Source organism: Amblyomma americanum, chromosome 4, assembly GCF_052857255.1.
Source record: "Amblyomma americanum isolate KBUSLIRL-KWMA chromosome 4, ASM5285725v1, whole genome shotgun sequence".
In the NCBI taxonomy this organism is placed as follows: Eukaryota; Metazoa; Arthropoda; class Arachnida; order Ixodida; family Ixodidae; genus Amblyomma; species Amblyomma americanum.
This window is the reverse complement of record NC_135500.1, coordinates 53,628,866-53,648,367: the sequence shown is the minus strand read 5'-3', so window position 1 is coordinate 53,648,367 and position 19,502 is coordinate 53,628,866. Positions and strand designations below refer to the sequence as shown.

The 19,502-nt window shown below is 45.4% G+C and overlaps 1 protein-coding gene across 3 annotated transcripts in view; it reads right to left on the bottom strand.

The window, feature by feature from the left end:
* Positions 1-19,300, bottom strand: part of LOC144127949 (uncharacterized) — a 53,431-nt gene extending 34,131 nt beyond the window's left edge. Inside the window, exon 1 of one of the 3 annotated variants that reach the window (XM_077660967.1) lies at positions 19,206-19,300. Coding sequence is in view for 1 of the 3 variants with exons in the window: in XM_077660966.1 (XP_077517092.1) it covers positions 19,024-19,073 (50 nt within the window). In the remaining 2 variants the exon portion in view is untranslated. Of the gene's footprint in view, positions 1-19,023 lie in introns of all 3 variants that reach the window. The other 2 variants (XM_077660968.1, XM_077660966.1) reach the window with 2 other exon arrangements.
* Positions 19,301-19,502: the final 202 nt, after the last annotated feature.

The following is a 19,502-nucleotide window of genomic DNA, read 5'->3' as shown; positions in this document are numbered from 1 at the left end:
GTGCTGTTGTACTATGGATCGCAACAAACTTTGTCTTTCTATGAAATCCACATATACTCAGTGCCTAACTTATAAGTGAATTTATAATTTATAGTTTTGGCTTCTGTTTCAGCAGCGAAAAGACGATTGTGATGTCACCGTGAGCACCAGATTGTGTAAGGCATGCAAAAACTGCAATGTAATTGCTCTTTATTCACTTGTTCAGATTCCAGCTTTAGGATCAGTTTAGCTTAAAGGTTTGAAAGAATTAAATGACAAAGCAGCAGTTACATAGCAGCTTTTGTACACCTCACATGATCTCATACTCACTAAGACATTGTAGCCCGCTGGGAACTGAAACCGAAACTACAGAGGAAAAACATGTAATTCGAAATTATTTATTTAGCGCAGATGAATTCCACATGGGCACAAGTGTTTACTAATCACATATAAGATATTCCAAAATGAAAAAACACTCCAAAAAATTTGAGGTCTTTACTCCTGGTTTTCAGTCATTGCAAAGCATTTTCCTCAAGACTAACCTCAAACTTTGGGCGGGCCATTCTGTGTGCCTTTTCACCAGTGAAGAGTAGTCATAAAGTGATGACGTAAATTGATCTAAGAGCAGTGTAGGACAGCTGAAGAAAGAACAATGCCATCACTGCACCTTGGGAAGAGCATCCCTTTTAAAGGCTAATACTGCATACTTTAGTATGAAGTGGTGCAAAGTGAACTTCGAAGGCACAAACATTAGCTTCATCTAAACAGAAGACAACACCAAGAGAGCCGGGCCACGCCCTATCACCGTAGATGTTCCTAACTTCTGCAATACAGTTGTCCCACATTTTCATAGTGTGACTCACTACTCATAGCCGTACAGCAACCACACACGACGCGACTCTCCAGTGAACATCTTGAGCATGATTATAGACACTGCAAAGCGTTTGCTTCAAGGTTAACCTAATATTTCAAGCAAGTCTGCGTGTCTTTTCATCCATTATGGCTAGTCGTAGAATGATAAGCTAAGCTAAGAGCTACGTAGTAGTACAGTTGAAGAAATCAAGGGAGGAGCTTTACTTCATAACGCTAGAGCTATACAAATTGGAGTAATACGGACAACTGAGCTAATTGGTGAATCTTTGAAAACTTTCGAAAGCACTGCGACAGGGGACACAAAGAGAAAGACACGAAGGACCAGTGCTACTATCAACTGAAGTTTATTGGAAAACACACACGGTTAACTAGCTCACACAAGGCAGCCAGCAGCGCATACGCCTACCCCCAAAAAATCAAAACGAATCACTGTGTTGAACCAAGATACCGAATTTCACAATCATGAATTACGACAGATAGTGTGCTGACGCACATGTCGGAGTTTTTGTGAATATGATAAGCCTCAGATGACTCCCTTGTTAGCTGATTGGAATGCCTATACAGAATGTGTGTTCTATTGAACACAGGTACACATGCATATTTGTCCTACAGGCTAGAATTGTTAATTTCACAGTCTCTGTAATGCAGGGCCAAATTAGAGGAAGGAGCCCCGTTTAAAGACAAACTATGTTGCCGTAGCCGTGTGTTTACACATTTACCAGTTTGGCCTATATAATTCTTGCCTCATGTGAACGGCAACATGTGAACGGCAATGTGTTCTCATATACCACTCCCTCGGCACAAGGTGCAAACAGCAACTCATGTTTTATATTGCACTCTTTTTTACTTTCTCTTGACTTTTGTTTTTCTAATCTAGGTCTTCTATCGACCGTAGAAGAGATTTTTCCAAGTTTTTGGGGAGCTGAAAACTGCACCATTACCCCATATCTAGTGCCTACTTGTTTAAATCTGTGGGATAATCTGTGAAGGTACGAAATTACTGCAGACTTTCATTTCTCGTTACTGGGAGGCTCTGGTGGATTTTGTTTTCCAAGAGAAAGTAAAAAACAGTGCAATATAAAACATGAGTTGCTATTTGCACCTTGTGCCGAGAGAGTGGTATATGAGGTACCGTTCACATTCGGCAGGAGTTATATAGGCCAAACTGGTAAATGTGTAAGCACACAACTATGCCAACATAATTCATCCTTAAAGGGGGCTCCTTCCTCTAAATTGGCCCTGCATTACAGAGACTGCAAACTTAACAATTCTAGCCCGTTGGACAAATATGCATGTGTACCTTTGTTCAATAGTACAAAAATTCTGTATGGCATTCCAATCAGCTAGGTCTCGCATGGGCTCCCGCCTCGAAGCCACTTTTCGGCAGAAAGAGTCAGCCTTCGGGCTCGAATATTTTGGACGACATCCGGGCCATTGTCCAGTGCCTGCTGCAGCCGGATTTTGCCAATCTACGGACACCTAGGCATATTGCCGGCTGACTGCCGGCCTAGCCATCGAGCTCGACCTAGCTCGTCACCTCTCCGCCGGGAACTGAGCGCCCAGGGACCAGCACAGATGGAGTACGCCGTGGAAGGCGAGAAAATATCACCGTCGGAGCTCGAGGCCGGAAAATGGGAAACCATTCTTCGTTACCGCGACCGACAACGAGGCCTGAAGAATAAAGGGCCCGCATCAACCGACGACGAGCCTGCGCAGGGGCACGGCCAAGGCAAGTCTAATTCCAATTTTCCATCGCGAAAGACCGGGAAGAAGCTACTTGCACTCAGCAAGAAAGCCCTTCTCCCGCGCTTACCGACCGACGACTACAAAATCGTCTGCCGACCACAAGGTTGGAATCTGAGGGACTTTGCGCCCAGACTACTACTCTTCTGCGCCTGCGAGGTGGCCAGGCTGCCGTATGATACGGTGAAGAATGAAGACATTATCAGAGTCAATACGGCCAACAACACCTTTACGCTATGCACGCCCGATCGTCAACGGGCGACTGCATACGCCAGTATTGAAAAACTGAACCTCCAAGATCAAACCTACAACGTAACGTCGTACGTGGCGGCGCCCGAAGACTCGGTAAAAGGGGTCATTTACAACGCCTACGCGGGAGACTCGCCCGAAGCGGTTCGCCAAGGCTTCGGAAACCGAAACGAAGGAATAGAAGTTGTGGATGCCCGAAGGATCGGGAAATCCAGAACAATACAAATCACCTTTTTTGGAAAGAAGCTACCCAGCCAAGTAATCTATCAGTGCGGCGTCTTTCGGGTCCACCCCTTCAGGGAGCAACATGAGGTATGCTACAACTGCAGGAGAGTAGGACACCGGGCCGATGTCTGCTACAAACCTACAACGAACCTTTGCCGCCGCTGCGGAAAAAATCACTCGCCTCCACCTGAGGGAGAACAGCCAACCTGCCAACCCGTATGCATCGTCTGCAACGGGGGCCACAACACAGGCAGCCGGAACTGCAAATTCCGGCTGATCAACAAGAACAAACAAGGAACGCCCCATGGCAACCAGACACCCAAGCAAGGGGACAACGACTCATCACTACACGGACACCAGTCTAGGCCCAGGAAGAAGGAACACGGTGCTACCGGAAAAGGAGGAAGCCACAGCCGGAACAACTTCAGCTCCTTCCCGCCCCTGGGGAACCCTGCAGGGAAAGACAAGAGAAGCTCAAGCCGCGGACGCAGCGATAGCCGCTCCAATAAAAAGGTGAGCTGGCCAGCAGAGGCCTCCCAATCTATTGACGCTCGAGAGAAGGAGTTTCAGATCCAACTACAATCCCGAGACAGAGAAATTGCCAGCCTTAAAAAAGAGTTGGCTGACATTAAACGCCTGTTACAAGCGCATCAGGTACAGAATGCCACTGCGGCTAGAATGCCACCCACCGCGTCCCAGGATTCGACCAATAATGCGATGGAAACAGACGCTATTTGCCACACTCCCTCCAACGCGTCCCAGTCTTCAGCCCATAACGCGACGGACACAGACGCCAGAATAGCAACTAAAAGACCGCATCCTACAAAAGAAGGCGAGGAATCCAAAAGAAAGGCCGAGGCTTCGGAAGCCGACACCCCGCAGCCGTCGAAAGCGCCTACCAAACTCAGGGCAGACATCAATACTCTGTCAGAGAGAACTAGCGCTATATCAACAGAACAAGCTACCTTCCAAGGCCTCGTTACTACCAAATTTGCAGAGATAGATATTCGCTTTGCAACACTAGAGGGACAGGTATCCCAAATAGCCACCTGCATGCAGCAAATAATGGATAGGCTTACAACTATCGAGGCCCGCCTACCCCCCACCGTGGATCTGTCCACGACGCCACAACCATCTATAACCCAACATGGCACCACGCCAAAAATTTGAAATTTGGCAATGGAACTGCAGAGGCTTCCGCCGCAAGCGGGCCCACTTGCAGCTCCACATCCAACAAGCACCGTCTGTTCCAACCCCAGACGTGATTGCATTGCAAGAAGCTAGCGGCAGGGCTACACTGCCAGGCTATAAAGCATATCTGCCACCTCATTATGATACTAGTAACGCAGCCGGCTCCTTCACAGCCACTCTGGTGCATAGAAATATCACCGCAATTCAACATTTTATAAATGATTCGGAAGAAGATTACACCCTACTTGAAATAGTACCAAGGCAAAAAGGAGGCTCAAATCTCTTCATCCTTAATGTATACAACCCTCCCAGAAACAAAGGCAATGGACTCCCACACTTGTTGATAAACACAGTAAAGCTGGCTGCTAGGGCTCAACTATTAATTGTGGGAGACTTCAACGCTCAACACCCAGCATGGGGATATACCAAAGCAACTCCGAAAGGGAACCTGCTCTGGCAGATCATACAGTCACTAGGGCTCACAACGCTAAACAACCCGAGCGACCACACACGCATGGGTAACAGTGTATGTGTAGACACATCTCCAGACTTATCCCTCTCTAAAAACGTCAAGGACGCAAAGTGGGTCAACACCGGGCAAAACCTTGGCAGTGATCACTTCATCCTTAGCATCACGTTCCCCACGACAAAACTTAAAAACAAAGCAAAAGAAATACGAACCATGGATTGGGACAAGTTCAGGCAACTTCGCGACAAAACAGCTCCAAAGGAGATCTCTAACCTTAGCGACTGGGTTATCTCCCTGAATGAGGATGTCAGCTCCACTAGCGTTGTGGTGCCAGTTGAGAAGGAGGAGCAGATTGCAGACTCAAAACTGTTACACCTGTGGCAGGCACAAAAAGGCCTCCAAAAACGCTGGAAGCAGCAAAAACACAACAAGCGACTACGCAAAAAGATCGCTGAAATCGAGAGGCGAATCGAGGAACATACACTTACTCTCCAAACACAACAATGGAACCAAATATGTGAAAGCGTCAATGGACAGCTCGGAAATAAGAAGACATGGCATCTTCTAAGACACCTGCTCGATCCAGAACAAACACGTCCCGTGCAACAAAGTCAACTGTACAGACTCATACATAAATATGAGGGTACAACTGAAGACCTAATCAAAGAGCTAGCAGAACGTTATCTAAACACGGATGATAGTACCACACAACCAGACTACCGGGGGACTCCTAATCCAAATTTAGACGCAGACATCACAGACGCAGAGGTCTGGTACGCAATTGGAAAACTGCGGACAACATCTGCGGCAGGACCAGACAAAGTTACAAATAAGACTCTCAGGAACTTAGACGCAACGTCGATCGCGGCGGTTACAGACCTTATGAACAAATACTGGCATGCAGGCAACATACCACCAGAGTGGAAACACGTGAAAATCACTTTTATTCCTAAAGCGGGTAAGAAACTCAGCACTGAGAATCTACGGCCAATTTCATTAACATCATGCCTAGGCAAACTCATGGAGCATGTCATCCTCAATAGGCTCCAAAACTATGTGGACGACATGAACCTCCTACCTGAAACAATGTTAGGATTCAGGGCCCAACTATCTACCCAGGACATTCTCTTGCAGCTTCACAAGGACATAATTGAAGCTGACGAGGGAACAGGAACGAAAGCAATATTGGGTTTAGACCTTGTTAAAGCTTTCGACAACGTCACCCACAAAGCCATCTTGACAAACTTGTCAGAAATCAACCCCGGAGAAAGGACGTACAACTACATCCGATCCTTCCTCACTAACAGAACAGCAGTGATAACGGTCGGAACAATAGAGTCTGCCCCAATCAAACTAGGAAGTAAAGGAACGCCACAGGGCTCCATCCTGTCCCCTTTCCTTTTTAACCTCTCCCTCATCAAAATTCCCCCCAAACTGGCACAAATACCAGACCTACATCACACGTTCTATGCAGATGACATCACACTTTGGGTAACCAAAGGATGCGAAGGCTACATAGAAGACACACTCCAAGCAGCAGTGGACATCATCGAGGCATGCGCATGGGATTCCGGCCTCACTTGTTCTGAGCAAAAATCTGAACTCTTCGTGATCCGTCGTAAACAAAGAGGTAGGCGTACCACGACATCCCCCCCGCAAATAAACGTCTATGTTAATGGACGATCTGTCAAAGAGGTACAGACCATGAGAATACTGGGGTTGTATTTACAAACAAATGGAAAAACACTGACACACTCACTAAGCTAAAACGCACGGTAGAAGCGACGGCGCGATTACTCCGCCGCATAGCTAACCGCAGACAAGGGGTGAGGGAAAGAGATTTATGCCGCCTAGTGCAGGCCTTTGCGCTGAGCAGGATACTCTATGCCACCCCTTATCTGAAATTTTCAAAAGCAGAAAAGGACAAATTGGATAGCATGATACGGCAGGCCTATAAGGCTGCGTTAGGACTCCCACTAAATGCCTCAACCGAAAGGCTTATGAGGTTAGGAATACATAACACCTACAATGAACTGAAAGAAGCCCATTTAATGGCTCAAACAGCGCGATTAGCCAATTCCAGAACTGGCAGGAGTATTCTTACCAGGCTCGGAATTAACTTTCAACCTACGAATAACGATGCTAAAGTAGACTTACCCCGCCTATAGGACGGCCCTACTAATCAAACCACTCCCCAAAAACATGCACCCCTTACACCATGAGGGTAGAAGACAAGCACGAGCCAAAGCCTTATATAAGAAATACAGACAGTGCGCTGCAACACTGTATGTAGATGCGGCAGAATACAAAAATACCAATGCCTTTGCAGTTGTGGTTGTGAACGAGAATGGTGACCACATCGTCTCGGCGACAATCAAAACGAAATCCTCTGAAACGGCAGAAGAGGCGGCTATAGCCCTCGCTCTAGCACATACCCAAGGGAGCATCATCCTCAGCGATTCCAAAATGGGTATCAATAATTTCACTAAAGGGCGAATTACAAACACCTCCCTTAGAATCGTTAACGCAACCAAATTCTCACCAAATTATTCCGAATTGATATGGGTCCCAGCCCATTCGGGGAATCCGAGGAACGAGGCAGCCCACAATAAAGCCCGAGGTTTCGTCGACCGGGCAGTGGATGAGTCTGGCTCCCTGAATTTCACGAAGGACTCAATGATCACATATCATGATCTCACCAATCATTTTAAACTAGAGAGGAGAATTTTCCCCCCTCCAGACAAAAGACTTACTAAAGAACAAGAGGTTACGTGGCATCGTCTACAGACGAGATCGATACGCACCCCATCACTCCTCGCGCACATTTATCCAGATCTTTACAACCCAAACTGCAAACACTGTGGCCAACGTGCTACCTACGATCACATCTTGTGGGACTGCAAAATAGAGCCACCTCCGGGTGATCTAGTTACAGCTCCTTCTCTCAGTTCAGTTCAGTTCAGTTTATTTCCTTAAAGAACCCAATTCAGGGGTATTACATAAGGGGTGGGGCTACGGATATAACATGAGGTTCTAGTCTAACATCATCTGCGTTATCTCCTGGTGGAATCTTGATGGACAGGTAATGGCGGCGACTTGGTGGGGAAGGCCGTTCCAGTCAGATGCTGCTCGGGCAAAAAACGAGGCCGAGAATGTAGTAGTACGGGAGCGTGGACGGACAACTTGGAGCGGATGACCAGTGCGCTGAGATATGTGCGTGCGGCATACGATGTAGGGTGCTTCGTGCAATGAACCGTTGAAAAATTTGTGAAAAAGGCAGAGGCTAGCAATGCGCCGGCGATGGGAAAGAAGCGACAAGTTAATTTCAGCTTTCAAAGACGATACACTGATGTCGTATGAGTATGCGGAATGAATGAATCTAACAGCGCGATTTTGAACTTTTTCGAGGTTAGCCTTCAGATAGTTTTGATGGGGATCCCAGATGGCTGATGCATATTCAAGTTTAGGCCTTATCAGTGACCTATATGCTAGTGATTTCAAGTCTTTTGGTGCATCACGGATGTGGCGTTTGAGGAAACCTAGTTTTTTGTTGGCCGATGAAATGATGTTGACAATGTGCGCATTCCAGGATAGGTTAGTTGATAGTGTGATGCCTAGGTACTTAAATGTTAGCACAGATTCTATTGGTAGGTTGTCTATTGTGTAAGTAGAACGAAAAGGTCTAGGACTTCGGGTGAATGACATGAGCTTGCATTTGTTAGGGTTAAGAGTCATTAACCACTGATCGCACCATTCTTGTACACTGTTAAGGTCAGTCTGAAGAGCGTGTTGGTCTGGGATGTTAGTTACTGTACGATAAATGACACAGTCGTCAGCAAACAAGCGGATTGAGGAAGATACATGCAAGGGTAAATCGTTAATGTATATTAAGAAAAGAAGGGGACCCAGGACGGATCCTTGTGGAACGCCTGAGGTTACGGGTAGGGGGCTAGACGACTGGCTGTTTATGAGCACAGATTGAGTACGATTAGTAAGAAACTGTTCTAACCATCTTAAGACATGAGGGTGTAAATTTAGGAGGGAAAGTTTTAGCAGCAAGAGTCGGTGGGATACTTTATCGAATGCTTTAGCATAATCTAAAAATACAGCGTCAGTCTGGATGTTACAGTCAAGGTTTGCATGCAGGTCATGTAGAAAAAGTGCCAACTGTGTTTCACATGAAAATCCTTTCCTAAATCCATGTTGTGAATGATGAAAGAAGTTGCTAGTATCTAAGAAGTTCATGATTTGTGAGTATATGACATGTTCCATGATCTTGCACGGCACGCTGGTTAGTGAGATGGGACGATAATTCAAAGGGGAATTTTTATTACCTGATTTGTAGACGGGAACGACCTTTCCCACCTTCCAGTCGTGAGGCAAAATACCTGTAGACAATGACTGCCAAAATATGAGGCACAAAAATTTTGCAGAGGTATGTTTGATATTCTTTAACACTTTCGAGTTGATTTCGTCGATGCCGGCCGATGATGAGAGCTTAATATTTTCAATTTGGGAAACAATACCACCAACAGAGAAGGTTATGGCCGGCATGTTATTTGTTATGTTTCTGGGAAGGGTAGACGCAGAAAGTATGCCGGTATCCTTAGTGAATACAGATGCAAATGCGCGATTGAATACGGCAGCACTGTCAGCATCTGCGATTATTTCATCACATTCGTTAGTGAGAATAACTTCACGGGGCTGTTGCGGGTGTATTATTTTCCAAAATTTTTCTGGGCTGTGACGTAGAATGTTAGGCAAATCATTTCGGAAAAAGGAGTGTTTTGCGTCGCGGGTGGCTGCTAGATAAGCTTTTTCGGCTGCGTAGTATTTATTCCATGCTGAAGTGCTCGGCCTATGCTTGGCTGCGCGGAAAAGTCTTTTTTTCTTATTTTCTATTCGTTTTATGGACCTTGTGAACCATGGTTTGTGGCGATTTTCACGAAAAGTGGTTTTCGGAATGAATTTGTTTGTTAGTTCGTGTACCTTAATTTTAAAGATAAGCCAGTTGTCTTCAGGAGATCTGTTATGAAATGATGCTGCAAAGGATGGAAGAAAGGCAGTTAGTTCATTATCTATGGCCTCATAGTTCCCTTTGTCGTACAGAACAATAGTTTTTTTGTGAGTGACACGTGGTGTTGGAACAAAGGAAAATGTGGCATGGATAACCTTGTGATCACTGATCTCTGGTAGGAAGCAAATAGACGTTAGGCTTTCCGGATGGTTTGTTAGTATCAGATCTAAAACACTGGCGGAGTTTTTTTCTACACGTGTCGGTTCCGTAATGAGTTGCGTAAGGTTAAAATTAAGACATACGTCAAGAAAATAATTTGATTCAGTGTTAGCAGCCGTTTGGGTACACCAATCAATGTTAGGAAAGTTAAAGTCACCGAATAATAGAATATGTGCGTTAGGGTGTGATGTAGCAACGTCACACAGTATTTTATTTAATTTTGTGCAGAAATCAGGATTGCTGTTTGGAGGGCGGTAGCAGACGCCAAGCAATATTGTTTGGGGCGAGGCTCGAATGAGAAGCCAAAGAATTTCCAGATCTGAGGCAAGGCTAATTGGCGTACATGACAACTGTTGGCTTGCTGCTATTAAAACCCCCCCACCTCGTGTTTCCTTACGATCTTTGCGATAAATATCAAAACCGGGAAAGTCTGTCTGAATTTCATGGTCGCTAACATCGTTGGTCAACCAAGTTTCTGTTAGGATAAGCAGGTTGCTATCGGATGATGACATGAGGTTGAATACGGTATCGCGTTTCGGAAGAAAGCTACGAATGTTAGTAAAGATAACGGAAAATGAAAGCTTATGCTGAGGCGTGGGATGAGAACAGTTTCTTACTCTGGTATCACGAGATGATGGCTACGAGATTTCTTTGACTGTTTCTGATGATGCATCGTAGTAATAGCGCTTGGGGCCAATGAAGAGAGTTTTGAAGGGAAGGGTGAAAGCTACTTTTTTGGCTTTTGCAAACGCAACAAGGTGTTTGCGAGCAGTTCTAACAGGCCGTGAAAAATCTTCACCGATACTAACATTGGTACCCCTCAACTTGCGTCCATTAGCCAGGATAAGCTTTTTGGTTTTGTGGTATGTGAGCTTTACGATGATTGGACGGTCTGTGCTGTCAGAGTGGCGGCCGATTCGATGAGCGCGTTCGATTTCTTTTGTGTCTAAATTTATGTTTAAAAGGCTACTGCATTGATCAATGATTAGTTGTTCCGATTGCGCCGAGGTTTCAGATGGGGTTGTATCGCGTATGCCGTAAAATATTAGGTTGTTTCGTCGGGATCTGTTTTCTAAATCATCAATACGGTTTTCTAAACTGCATATGAGCTGGGTAGTTTGAGCTGTATCACCTTTGACGCTGTGAATTTCTGTTTGCAGAGCCATTAGGTTTTCGTACTGACTTTCTACTTGAGCCATCCTTTGGCTCAGATCAAGTAGTTTCTTATCTGTAGCTATGAGTTGGTGTTTCAAATCTTGCATTTCCGCGATTAGAGTGTCCTGACCGGCATTTAATTTCTGTAGTTCGATTAGTACGGCGGCATTATCATTAGGGCCGGGGTTGGTTTCAATATCCCCCGACAATAACAGCAATGAACGGATCACGGATACGCATTCAGTTATAATGGCAAGACAGATCTGAGGGCTCGGTAGCTGTATCAAAGCGTAATTGCTAGATTTTTTAGAAAAGGATTCCGTTTTACTAACCTGCATGGCGAAAACCATAGGGTTAGCTGGCAGTGTTGTGGCACAGCCACCGAGCCCACAGAGTGTTGCTGAAGGTCGCTGTTCTTTTATACGCTGCTGGTGGATTGCTGTTCCTGTCGCTTGGGCCGCCCAACGTCGGTCGAGTTCCCAGGCATCCATGGATGTTGCTTGAGCACGTGTTGCAGCGGCGATGACAGTCACGAAGTCGGTGTCCAATCTGCTTTTTTTCCACTCCGGCGCATGCCTCGACGGCACACTCCAGTGCGAAGTCAGCAGAGCAGGCAACACGCAGGTGAATGCGGCGATGAGCACCTGCATGGCGAAAACCATAGGGTTAGCTGGCAGTGTTGTGGCACAGCCACCGAGCCCACAGAGTGTTGCTGAAGGTCGCTGTTCTTTTATACGCTGCTGGTGGATTGCTGTTCCTGTCGCTTGGGCCGCCCAACGTCGGTCGAGTTCCCAGGCATCCACGGATGTTGCTTGAGCACGTGTTGCAGCGGCGATGACAGTCACGAAGTCGGTGTCCAATCTGCTTTTTTTCCACTCCGGCGCATGCCTCGACGGCACACTCCAGTGCGAAGTCAGCAGAGCAGGCAACACGCAGGTGAATGCGGCGATGAGCACCTGCATGGCGAAAACCATAGGGTTAGCTGGCAGTGTTGTGGCACAGCCACCGAGCCCACCCAGGCCGAGCGGTGGGAGACCGTGCTGGCTAGCTCTGACCCCAGAACGCAAGTTTTGGCGGTGGAGTGGGCTGACAAAGTCGTCGAGGGCTATGTACTCTCGGCCACTTAACGCGACTTCTTGCCAAGCTCTTCCCGGCGAATAAAATGTTTTACAATCAATCCAATCAGCTAACAAGGGAATTATCTGAGGCTTATTATATTCACAAAAACTCCGACATGTGCGTCAGCACACCATTTGTTGTAATCCATGATTGTGAAATTCGGTATCTTGGTTCAACACAGTGATTCGTTCTGATTTTTTGGGGGTATGCGCATGCGCTGCTGGCTGCCTTGTGTGAGCTAGTTAACCGTGTGTGTTTTCCAATAAACTTCAGTTGATAGTAGCACTTGTCCTTCATGTCTTTCTCTTTGTGTCCCCTGTCACAGCGCTTTTGAAAGTTTTCAAAGAGCTATATAAACTTGGCAAAAGTAAAGTTCTGTGGCATAGACATTAGTTTTTTCTGAAAACAAAACACAAAAAGAGACCACACACACTATTACAGCAGATGTACACCCAGGCCATTTTTTACCAGCATCGCACGACCACTGACCGCCCAGTGTCAGCGCCTTATCACAGTGCAGAGCAGCGAAAGACAATAATAAAAGCATCTCAAACACTCACGCTTTTTCTAGTTTGTTTAGCTACTCTATGCAGTGATAAGGCACTGGCAACTCAACAGGTAGATGGTCATGCAATACTGTTAAAGAATGGCCATTGTGTGACTCGGCATTTGTGGCCGTACAGGATTAACACATGACCTGACCCACCTGTGACCCACAATGCAGTTAATGTCTAAAGTATGGCTTCAGTCATTGCAAAACGCTTGCCTCACAACTAAACTAAAATTTCAGGCCATTCTGTGTTTCACCCATGAAGACTAGTCGCAAAATTTATTGTGCAGGACAGTTGAAGAAATTACACGAATGCCTTTTATTGCTCCAAGAGAACAGCTACAATTCTTGAGGCTAGTGCTGCCTACTTGAGTATGAAGTGGTGCAAAGTGAAGTTTGAAGGCACGGACAATTGCTAATTCTCAACATAAAACAAAAAATGAACTTCACACTATTAGATCAGATGTACCTGACTTCTGGTAAACAGTTATTTTACAGCGGCAGCTGTTAAGCGCCTGTTCCTTGGGTTTGATGTCGTAGTAGTGCGTAACCGGAGGGTGACTACCACAGCAGCCACTGAGGGTGGTTATCTGGGAAGGAAAAGGGTATGAAAAGAGTGCAGGAATGCATAATCGAAGGATGGTTGGCATGGCAAGGTTGCTGTGGAATAAGAAGGGTATGGCAAGAGGGTAGGAATGCATAACCTGCTTTTGAGCTAAAAAATATTTTTCATCATCACCATCTTAGGGTGGTTATGATGGAAGCACCAGGGCATGGCTAGACAGCAGGAATGCATAACCCTCTTGGTGCTAACAGTGGAAAGAGGAGGGTACGGCGAGAGAGAAGGAATGTGTAACGTGAGGGCGGTTACCATGAAAAGAGGAGAGAGGTAGGGTGAGTGTGAAAAAATACGGCGCGTGCCACCTGCAGCAGCTGCTGCAAAACGCGCCACTCAAGGAGCGGAACAGCGGTGGTTGTGCCATGCACCTGGAACAGCCGACTAGACAAGAGTGCTACTTGACAGACGAGCAACCATGGAAAACTAACAGGAGTGCTCTATAGTTATGCACATATACATGTCGCAGTCAAAGTCCTTACCTCGATATATTGCAAAATAGAAATACCTCTACAGCTGTCACTAAACCTCGTATCAGACATTGGTAACTGTTCTTCATGCTTCCTTTTTTTTAATTCAGCTGTGACAGAAAGTACCTGACCCCTTTTCAGCAGAAACAAACTTATTCCTTTGAATTTGGAAACCCGGACATCAAATGATTTATGCTTTTGTCGCATAGCAACTGTCAATAAGCTTCGAAATCCTTCAATATCCTCAACCATGGTCACACTTGAACCAATTGTGTTGCTGCTACACGACAAACTAGACAGCTGTCGAGAGATTTTATTATATCACACCAAGCCCTTGTGGCATTACCATCGGCCCCATTGGGTTTGCATGCAACTAGTCAGTCCTTAAAATTAACCACCTGAAACAGTTAACAAAAAAATATTTTTGGTAGTAGCACTTATGCAGTTATGCAGCACCACCCGTGCCACAGAAGTGTACAGCCATGACGTCAGACAAGCCATCTACATTCTAATGCACTAAAGTCATAGAGTACTGAGGAAGCCACACCTACCTTTAGCCAAACCACAGCCAAATATCTACAGTGGTGTACACAAGTAAAAACAGACAGAGCGGCCCGTCTTTTGCCTGTCACAATGCCGACTACTGTGCAGAGCAAATAGAGTGGTCACCACTGATCACACATTATCCCTCCATAAAAAAAAGGACTTGAGTGCTTTGGCCCTTGTTAGCAGATGTTAACGTGCCCAATGGCAGCAGTGATTTAGTGGCGAAAATGAGAATGACATCCAGGACCCACACTCAGATGGACCTGAGGTGAAGTCTGCACTCTGATTTGGAAAGAAGTTCTCTAAGCATAAACATATCTCCAACCACATTTCAGGACAAACTGAATAATTAAAGGGTAATTATATTTAGTACAGCATTCACTTTCGAGTATAGGCATCGAAGTAACTTGAAGTAAATTTTGTACACATATGTTGATCCAAAATCATTTTGTGTCCGCACTGGCTCGAAATATGAGAGCGATTCTAATGTAATGTAACAAGAGCTAGCATGGAAAACTTGACTTTACATGATGATACATACACCCTTGCACAACAGTATGCCACTTATAAATATTACTTTTCAATGCAGTCGCAATGATTTTTTTACACCCTTTTCTTCTAGATGTAAACTAAGGCATAAATGTAGATACAGAACAAATCTATGCAAAAATATTTAACCTTTGCAAGCCGTGTTAGCTGCCAACGCGAAAAAACTTTTTGGTCGCCCAGTTGCTCATAAACACTACTGTGCACACTGCCTACTGAGATGTCAGGTTTCTTGCAAATAACATCGAGTTGAATGCAATAATCACCCTGAATCAAACATTTATTATGGCACAAATTTTAACCCATTGTGGACTTCCTTCAATCAGGAAATTGCCATCTTGCACATCTGTACTGCTATTAATGATTGCACTACGCCAAATCCACACCTGATTCCAACACTATACGCTACCACTGAATATACGAACAAGCTATGCGTTTCCACTTGACAGATGTCCTCCAGATGTAAAAAAATTATTCGGCCAGAACCATCATGTCCAGTTCTCTCTCCATAGCGGCGTGCTCCCATTTTCCCCTCCCGCTACTTCTTTCTTTTCTTCTCTCTTGGCCGCATGGACTGAATTTATTCAGCATGAAGTGGTGTCAGAAACTACAATGGTTTCTGGCCGTGCGACAGCTCAGGGTAGGCTCCCAAATAATGGCTCGCACTGTAAAACCAGATACCGTTTAGGCACTTGCCCATGTGATTGTGTCCTTTAGCACAGCCACGTTACAACTAATGTTTCAGAGTCTGACGCAAATATGCAGCATCTAAGAACTGCACACTGAAAGTGCAGCTGTGACAGCTCTTGTTCCTTTACTTTTTGAATCCCACTCATAAGCTGCCTGAATGGCGAAACACCCTGCACGCCCCAATAAACAAGATCTCAAGTGTGGTAAGCATTATGGTTTGAAAAAAGCCAATGAGTAGTCAACATTAAGAAGGCAATAGAGGCTCCTTAAAAATTTCCAGAGCTTGATGAATAAAGCAGACGGCCAAGCAGAGCAAAAAAGCCCCTTGGCAATGTGAATGTAAATGAATATAACTGCTGCAGTGAGCAGGGGCATAGCCAGGGGGTGGTTGATGGGGCTTCAGCCCCCCTCGAAATTTTTTCATACTGTTATGCAACGCCGACCCAAACAACCACCGGCGCTGGAAATCATGCTGGATTTTGTCTACAATGCTTTCTTCACGCTCGAAAATACATTTCTGCGCAAACGATGCGAACTCGGGCTGGTTTTCGTTAACGCCGATGTACCTGGAGGATCCCCATCCGAGCACAAAGTGTTAGGGAAGTTTTCAATGAAAAGCAGGCTCATTGTGGCATCTCGCGGCGGCCGCGGAATCTACGGAGCGCATGAATTTCAATTCCGAAACTTTATGGATATAAATTTCTCATAAACTTTGTCCATTACAGAGCGAAGCAGCAGAACCAATGCAAGTAAAAAGCTCGGTTCCATCAGGTCCATAAACGCGTAATAAGGAAACTGTATGACTGTTCATTAGCCCATAAAACCACAGAAATTTTTGCAGTTTACTTTAACAGTTAGCATCATGATCAAAGTCATCATGCGAATGCAAAAATTACGTGGACATCAGTAACTGATTTGACCCAACTTGCTCATTGAAAATCCGGCCCACACGGCGTTTCCAAACAAACACTGTCGGATAATGAGCTGTTCAACTTGTCACATGGTCTCTGGCTTTCGCTTGTCCTTTTCTTTCCTTTTTTTAGCTACCTGGTTTTACTTGTTCTTTGAGCCATACCAATACCCTTCTTTAATTTTCTGTGCAGTATGACTGTTGCCATTTGCAGGCAGCTAAAATAGACATTTTTGATTGATTTCTGCATTCTTCCTCTATTATTCTATCCTTATGGTGCTGTCGTGACCGCAGCATAACCCAAATGCATATCAGCATTTCTGCGATAATAGTTTTGTTTGTGCAGGATAGTCCGTCTTTCTATGCATAAATGTTACTATCTGTGATTGCACAACTTGTTTATTTGGCTTGTTTGACATGGTAAAAACAGCTACATTAACTTAGGTGTGCAGAGTTATAAGAGAATATACTTGAATTGAAATATCTTTCTGCTATGCCCTATGTATAATGCGGTGAGCTTTGTTTCCAGCTACGCTTTTTTGCCCTTTTTCAAGCTGTATCTTCGCATTTGTAAGACTGCATTGTGCCTTCGCATTTGTAATGTATATTTTGCAGAACTCATTCTTTATATATACGCTCTCTGTTGTGACTACAATTTCAGTGCAATTGCTGGGTGGCACACCCCATACCCAGGACCCCTCCGGGAAGCAAGAACTACAGCCCGCCCGACTCCTTTAATTCATGAGAAAAGGAGCGCGAAAACAAGACGACAGACTAAGACAGAACACACAGCACGAGCGCTCGTGCTGCGTGTTTTGTCTTCGTCCGTCGTCTTGTTTTCGCGCTCCTTTTCTCATGGATCAATACCGAGTTGCCCAACATTCCACCCTTGCCAATTAGAATCCTTTAAAGTCGAAGTTACCCCACACCTCCACCAAGACGTCACGCGTGAATTAGGGAGATCACAGATGACAAGAAAACAGTAGCGGGCTTCGGAAGAAGTCTTGACCGCAGCTCTAGATCACCGTCACCTTCACTTCCTCTTTTTGAGGCAACGTGTGCTTCAGGTTAGCGCTAAGCAGACGTGCGGAATACACTGTGTCAATACGTACAAAACTGTACATTCTTGAATGAAAAGATTCGTTAAAATATTTGTCCTCAACTTCATTATTCATATCAGGGACATGAACTACCTTGCTGGTTTCGAACTGATATAGTTCTAAAATTCATGAGACATTTTATTTACTTACTAAATAGACAAAAAAGATGGAAACATTAATATCAGTTATTTCTGCCACAGTTTTTGGGACATACGAGTATATTCTTGTATGAAAAATACATATTTTTTTTGTCTTGACAGTGCATAGCGTTCAATAATTGATTTGCAGCAGCTAAGACGTAACGTCACTGGCAATGCAATTACGATTGATGCATTTGATTCCTCAATAAATTCTATAAGAAGCAGGCCACGCTGCAACATCAGACCCCCTCGAACAAAATTTCTGGCTATGCCACCAGCATTGAGGTGGCATAGGTTGTCACAAAGCAAAGAGCACCACATGAGAAATATTAGGCAGCTGCAAGGCTTTGTAACCACATTGCTTTGCTCCTGGTAGTTTCTATATGATCACCGAGCAGCTTTGCTGTGAGTGGACAAGGCGAAGAGTGCAGGATGCGTCCTGGCATCTGCAGTGTTTTCGCACAGCGCCTTCCCGCTTTAACACAAGAGCTCAGCCGAACAAGTGCGCTCGCCCAGCTTTTACCCACAATTGCGCTCAGTGGCAAGCGAAAACACTCGCGATCCGTGCCGCCGAGGCGCGAGAACCTGTTTCGAGTCGTCCCGGCGGCTCGAGCGGCCAGGGCGACGAGGTTCAAACAAGCTAGAAATTTACGCCGCGATGCGCCGCCCAATCGCTGAGCCGTTCGCACGTGAACCAGCTTCCGAGCTGCGATTTAGCACCGGGCATAGCTTCCCTCCTTGGAATGGCCAATCCCGACCGCTCCACGCGAAGCGTCCCGCGTGAACTACAAGCCTTTAAGACGCCACAACAGCATGGAAACGCTGAAGCGCCGGAAGTCAGCTGTGAAGAAATGTGGCCACATCGTGACACTATCTCATGAGGAGGACCACTGAGCACAGCGCCGAATTTTACCCTCTGGATACTAAACGCCGGGCATGATGAAGAAAAAAAGTACACTCATCACTAGTGCGTATGAGCCACTCGGGGAATCCTGCTGCTCTGTCATGGGGCAGCTAGGAACATGCAAACATTAGCAAAACCTCGATTCCACCCCTCATCGATTCAGTAACATCGTATACATGGGTGGCAGGCGCCGACTGCCACCGAACATGCGTCGATATGCGTAGTGAATGCGTGACAAGCGGGGCAACGACAGGCGCAGTTGACTGTGATGAACACACAAATAAATTTTTCAGAATACCAAGGATAACTTACACAACAGTTGGCACATCTGTTGCACACGAATCATGACAGAACGCTGTCATGGCTGATTTAATACTTGCGCACAAAGAACCAGATTTTCAACTGTTTTTTACTGAACTAGGCGCGAACGTTTACAACAGATGTACCTCCCTCGCGCTTCTCACTGTTTTAGTATTAGAAAGGAAAGCACTCACTATTTATGCAGCAGGCAAGGTTACATCAAGCGTTCACTGAAGAAGTTTTGCACGCCGCGCCAGCCCAGCTTTGTTAAAGTTAAAGCTCTTGTCTTGGATTGGCTTGTTTCGACTAGAAACAGCGCACAAGAAAGAAAATACGAGGTGCCCCCTTAGAATTTTTTACACGACAGCCTATTTTGACGCACACCCTGCTTATCGTCTTTAAATCCGAACAAAATAAATTACATTTTCCCAATTTTCAGTTGCTTGTGGGCGGTAAATATTTTTAAAACAAATTTTTTACGTTTCTTTTGC